Genomic DNA, 6,050 nt, shown 5'->3' with positions numbered 1-6,050 from the left:
ATTATATGGTTTACTCTAAATTTCTATAATTTTATTTATTTTATAATGTTATTATTTATATATAATAAATAAAAATACAAAATTATTCTTATATGTTTTTGATGCTTTATAATTTTTTATTTTATTGTTAGCTCAAGTGTGTTTTATTAGTAATAATAAATACCAAATAATATATTTAAGAAACAATCTTAATGAACTTCGTACATAAAATTATGATTTTTAAATAAATACATTTAGGCTATGTTTGGTGTGAGTGAATGGAATCAAATGAAGGTAAAATGGAATGCATTTGTTTCCATTCTCTTGTTTGGTGTGTCACATTAAAAGTGGAATGGCCATTCCTAGGGAATGCCCATTCCATCAAAAAGGTGGAATGTCCATTCCACTTCTTGAGAGGTGGAATGACCATTCCATTCCCACTAAGAATTAATAAAGTAATAAAATAATTTAAAGAGATAATTCACATGTACACACACTATATATATATATACAAACAGCATATAAATACATATTATATATATATATATATATATATATATATATATATATACAAACAGCATATAAATACATATTATATATATATATATATATATATATATATATATATAATATGTATTTATATGCTGTTTGTTCCCCCTCTCTCTATCTCGTTTATTTTTCTCTCTATTATCTCTTTCCCTTTTATTTTTGCAAATTAATTTTTTTAGTTAATTTTTTTTTTTACTAATAATAAAATGTAATTTAAAGAAACAATATAAATTCATTCTATTCCAATTTTCTTACCAAACATAGGAATGAGAATGAGATTCTATTTTTACACATTTCATGTTTACAACCAAACGGTGGAATGAGAATCATTTTTCTTATTCCATTCCATTCTAATTCCATTCCCACCTCCATTCTCATTCCATTACAATTCATTTTACCACACCAAACATGCCTTAAGGGCTTAAAATTTTCATTGCTTAATTTACAATTTTATTTAGCACGATAAAGGGCGAGTTAAGTCGATTTGGACAGGATCAAATATAGGTTGGTCACATATAAGTTGTGACTTACATTTAAACTGTTTGTGGTGGTGGGTAAAAAATGAGCTGGATTAACTCAAATGGCCCAATAAATTATTTTTTGATTTTTCATTATAAATAATTAAGCACCCATATTCAACTCATTTAATTAGTAAATTAAGTGATTTATTTTTATACAAATTTTACCAGCAAAGAAAATAACCGTTTCGAATTCAATTATCACCCAACGAATATGGGCGGGTTTACGGATCAACCGTTCAACTTTTATCATATTCAATTATCACCCAACAAATATGGGCAGGTTTACGGATCAACCCCTCAACTTTTATCAAAACAGCAGCTGGTACACTCAAACCCTAACCCTAATCTGCTATAAAAACTGCGTTTTTGCCTTGACCTATTAATTTCTTTGGCTGCCGCAGAGACGGGGGAGAGAGACAACGATGGTTTCGTTAAAGTTGCAGAAGCGTCTAGCCGCGAGCGTTCTCAAGTGCGGGAGAGGTAAGGTCTGGCTCGACCCCAATGAAGTCAACGAAATCTCCATGGCCAACTCCAGTAAGCTCTTCTCTCTCTCTCTATATATATATATGTAGATTCGAATTTATTTTACATTTCGAAGCTATAAGATCTGGTTCTAGGAGTCTATGATGTTGTTGTTTTGAACGTCTGGATTCATTCGATAACTTATAATACATACCTGTATATATTTATATATGTACAAATCAGTTGCGATTGTGTGAAAATTTTAGATTCTTCGCGAGTATTGTTGGAAATGTATTCCCTTCTCCTTTATGCTGAGTTTGATGAGTTTGATTGCTGGGAAAACGTAGAATATAATTAATATCTTTATATGGGGATTTGGTTTGAGTTATGGTTATATTATTCAACTTTTTCTTGCTTTTCCTACCCTTTCCCGGCAACCAAACAGAGCATTATTTCAATTGTTGACGAAATTTCATCCAACAGCTTACTTTGGTGGGAACAATTCAGTGAGCTATATCTGTGTGATATAATAAGATGAACTCTTGAGATTTCAGACTAGAAAAGTAATACTCTTTTGTGATATTTGGAAAATGCACTTTAAGTTATAAAGATGAATTTGGCTCTTGTATTGTAGTATCCTTTTTTTTACCCCTCTTTTTATATTTACTACTTATTCTCCAATTGGGATGTACGTGTTCTCAAAGTTAATATTTTGATTTCAATGCATTTTATTATGTTTCAGTTTGAATTGTTATACGGACTGTTTACTTCATTTTCTTCTTTAAACAAAAAGAAACCTATTGTGTCTCATTTATTTCCTGCTGGTGGTACTGCTCTGCTAGTGATTTCACTTTTGCCAGGTTTTCTGATGTCACTAGCAAGTGAGTTTTTCTAACTTGGGTGGTTTTCATGACTTGTATTTAATGCTCTTCTTTACAACTGCCTGTGTACAGGGCAAAACGTAAGAAAGCTGGTGAAGGATGGTTTCATCATCAGGAAACCAACAAAGATTCACTCACGCTCTCGCGCACGCAGAATGAAGGAGGCCAAGAGAAAGGGACGCCATTCTGGATATGGTATGTTCCATTAGAACCTAGGTTCAACTGATGCACATATGACCAGCATCAGATTAATATGGGTCAGTTCAAAATATATATATATATATATATATCATTATTTGATTATGAATCTATTGAGGGAGTGATGGCTTAGAAGTATTTGTGGATGAAAATGTCATCTGAATTTGCCTTTCACCATGCAAAACATTAGTGATTGTCTAAGTTGTTATTGGCTTCACGAAGCATGACAAAGTGCCAAAATTTAAGGAGAAATTTCCTTGTTTCTGAATTAGTTTTGTATCCTGAATAATGAGAAGACTAGGACACCTACACAGTAAAATCTGTCTCTAGAGAAAATACCTTTATCTTGTGATAAAACCTGACCAGCTCCATGCCTCAAGCAAGAATTTTGTCTTTCACAAACCACTTCCTTCACATCGAGTCCATTTATATGCCTTTGTCTTCTTGCAATAGGAAAGGTACAAATTTGGAACTTAACATTGCCATTTCATTTGATTTTATTTAAATTTTTTCTAGCTTGATTGATTTTAACTATTTTAAAGTCCCATGAAGGTCTTATTTACTTCAATATTTCTCTGATTGGTCTGCTAAGAGATTAATAGATTCAAGGTTGAAATGTAATTTATCTTAATTTTAACAATGTAAACTGAGTTGAGTTTTCCTTTTCATGATGCCAATTTTGAGTTTTTTTTTTAAGTTAATTATATCGTTGAAAGAAATTTTGATTAATCATGTGCATTTGAAACCAATTGTAACATTCTAACTACAAGTTCTCTTGTTTTAGAATTTCTTTACCTTTGCACAAAGTTTTGTGTTTATGTATTTTCTAATTTTGTTTCCTTTGGTTATAATTTTATGTCAGATAATGATTTTGTATTGTGCATTCTACAAGTTGCAGTGCTAACCCTTTATGCTGTAAGGGTTTTGCCGCCTCCATGTGGAAGGCAAAGAAAAATTTCCACCCTCTATCTCCTCTTATACAATCACAAATAGATATAAGCTTCTCTCTTTCCCTTGAAAATGATCTCAGCTAGACATTCCATGTGTATATTTGGTTTCTTAGATTGGTCATTGATTGAAATTGTTTCCTTTCAGTCTTTCACTTTAAGGGGCTTAAGGCCTCTACTACAATCATGATAATATGTGTTACGTTCTTTTTTCAAATCATTTTCAGGTAAACGCAAGGGTACTAGGGAGGCAAGATTGCCCACCAAGATTCTTTGGATGAGGAGAATGCGTGTTCTGAGGCGCTTGCTCCGCAAATATAGGGAATCAAAGAAGATTGATAAGCACATGTACCATGATATGTACATGAAAGTGAAAGGTAATGTCTTTAAGAACAAGCGGGTGCTGATGGAGAGTATCCACAAGTCAAAGGCTGAGAAGGCAAGAGAGAAGACATTATCTGACCAGTTTGAGGCAAAGCGTGCTAAGAACAAGGCAAGCAGGGAGAGAAAGTTTGCCCGGAGGGAGGAACGGTTGGCTCAGGTAAGAATGGAAGAAGACCATTATTTTGGGACTTTTATCTTTTTGGGATTTTTCATTTTCTACTTTGTTACTGAATTATAAAACTGTGTGCAAGAAAATTTGATGCCGATTTTAAAAAACCCAATATAATATTGATTGAAACATCAATATAATATATTAATGGTATTACAGCCTTATAGACTGCCATGCTGTTAAAAAGAAGTCAATGTAGTACTTGTATGCACAAATATCTGGTCATGTCTATGGACTTTGCTTTAAGTTCATGCATATGTGAATGTGAGCGCATGCATTTACATGTCCTTATAAATTGTGTGTTTTTGATATACGCAGGGACCTGGAGAGAGAGCACCTGCATCCGCACCAACACCTGCACCAGTTCCTGCAGAGTAAGACACGTGAGCTTTTGTATTATCCTTCTATTTGTAACAGGTGGCCCTAATTATGATTATTGTTTATTTTTGTAGGAAAGCTAAGAAATCCAAGAAGTGATCATTGAGATACCTCCAGAACTAAGGCTGAAGGCTTCATTGTGATACCTGTCAATGATCTTAGTTTTCTGCAGGAGTTTGTTCTTACAACTATCATGTTTATGTTTTTTTGGTCAATTTTACTATTCACAAATACTGAGATCTCTGCAAGCTGTAGTTTCCTTCTCTATTAGTTGAGTAACAGTATTGTTTTTGGTTGTGGTGAATGGTTGAGTCGTCCTCGTGCTGGTTTAAATACTAGTATGAGCTAACTCTATGATGATAAATGGATGATAATACAATCTATCTAATCCTTTGAAATACCTCTGTATACCTGAGGATATTGATGTGACATACCATGTCAAAAGACCTGTTAGATCATGTATTTGTTTTTGGAGTTATTTTAATTGTGATGTTGCTTGTTTTGAGTGTGCTTGAGGTTGAATTAAGGTTAGTATTTTTGAATTCTGTCTCTGTACTCTACATTTTGAGGGCTGGGAAATAGAAACAAAGCCATAAAATTTACCAAGTAGGTGTTGTATTTGACACGACGGTCAGATAAGGCATATTATGGATTTGATCTCTGACAGTGTTCTGAAATGCAAATTTTTTATAAGATTGAACTCCGTTAGGATTTGAATTTCAAAGCTTCTGCTCGGACGGCAAATTAAGTTTTATGTCATAAGTTTCATGAAATTGTCTCTATTGCATTTCATGAACTATTCCTCCATGCAGGCTAATACCTGAGATTCCTTTAGTCCTATTATGCTTGTTAGGTGCGTGAATAATTTGTATTGAGTAAGGATTTTTTAAATAGGAGGAAGTGTTCTGTATTTTGTAATTTGTTTTTTTCTTTTATTTGTTATTAGCATGATTGCCATTGGATTTTAATTTTAAAATTTAGTCTCGGGTAGTTGTATTTATATATTTATTTGGGGGATATTTTATTTTTTAGCATTTTTTGTTATCACGGAAGAAAGAATGGACATATGGAGAGATGTGTGCACAAAAACTTTTGTTACTCTCGCTCTTTGCCCAACTTGTGCCTTTAGCTTTGTTATGGTTTGAGAATGAGAATTAAGAAGTTGGGGGCCTTCAATGTACGGGGGAGAATTGATTCCCTTAATTATTGTCATTTAAACTGCAAATGGTCGGTGGGATTGAAACAAAGGGATGGTAGAAAGGATGAAAGGGTTAAAATTGGTTTCTTTCTTTTCCTCCTCTTTCATTCAAATTTGAAATAATCCCTCCACAATCTTTCCTTCCACCCAAACATCAAACATTCTGAAATTGATAAATCTAAAACAAAATAAATTGTGACCAAGTATATGGGGGTGCAACTTGGGTTGGGCTCGTGGGCTTGGGCAATTAATTTTATAATGTTGCACATGGGTTAAAAATTTTTAAGTCAAATTTAATTAGGATTGGGTTTTGATTGAGGTGCGACTCATGCTAGTAACCAAGTCAACCTAAATTCAACTTTTAATATTATTTTCATATATATT

At 33.0% G+C, this 6,050-nt stretch overlaps 1 protein-coding gene across 1 annotated transcript; it reads left to right on the top strand.

The window, feature by feature from the left end:
• Positions 1 to 1,417: 1,417 nt before the first annotated feature.
• LOC132293821 (large ribosomal subunit protein eL19x) lies at positions 1,418 to 4,897 on the top strand. The gene is made up of 5 exons (XM_059791455.1): positions 1,418 to 1,583; positions 2,465 to 2,587; positions 3,765 to 4,078; positions 4,409 to 4,464; positions 4,543 to 4,897. The coding sequence occupies exons 1-5, from the start codon at positions 1,472 to 1,474 to the stop codon at positions 4,565 to 4,567; spliced, it is 630 nt and encodes a 209-aa protein (XP_059647438.1). The 5' UTR covers positions 1,418 to 1,471; the 3' UTR covers positions 4,568 to 4,897.
• Positions 4,898 to 6,050: the final 1,153 nt, after the last annotated feature.

Source organism: Cornus florida, unplaced genomic scaffold (assembly GCF_030987335.1).
Source record: "Cornus florida cultivar Cherokee Brave unplaced genomic scaffold, ASM3098733v1 CherokeeBrave_3.0.0_Hap2_Chr01, whole genome shotgun sequence".
NCBI classification, from domain to species: domain Eukaryota; kingdom Viridiplantae; phylum Streptophyta; class Magnoliopsida; order Cornales; family Cornaceae; genus Cornus; species Cornus florida.
Note: the sequence above shows the minus strand (reverse complement) of the source record. Positions and strands in the feature narration are given on the sequence as shown.

Bases quoted from the DNA above. Each gene is read 5' to 3' on its own strand.
- LOC132293821 (XM_059791455.1), top strand. From the start codon at position 1,472: ATGGTTTCGTTAAAGTTGCAGAAGCGTCTAGCCGCGAGCGTTCTCAAG. The intron at 4,079-4,408 runs GTAAGAATGGAA...TGATATACGCAG, and splicing joins GGGAGGAACGGTTGGCTCAG to GGACCTGGAGAGAGAGCACC. The intron at 4,465-4,542 runs GTAAGACACGTG...TTATTTTTGTAG, and splicing joins CCTGCACCAGTTCCTGCAGA to GAAAGCTAAGAAATCCAAGA.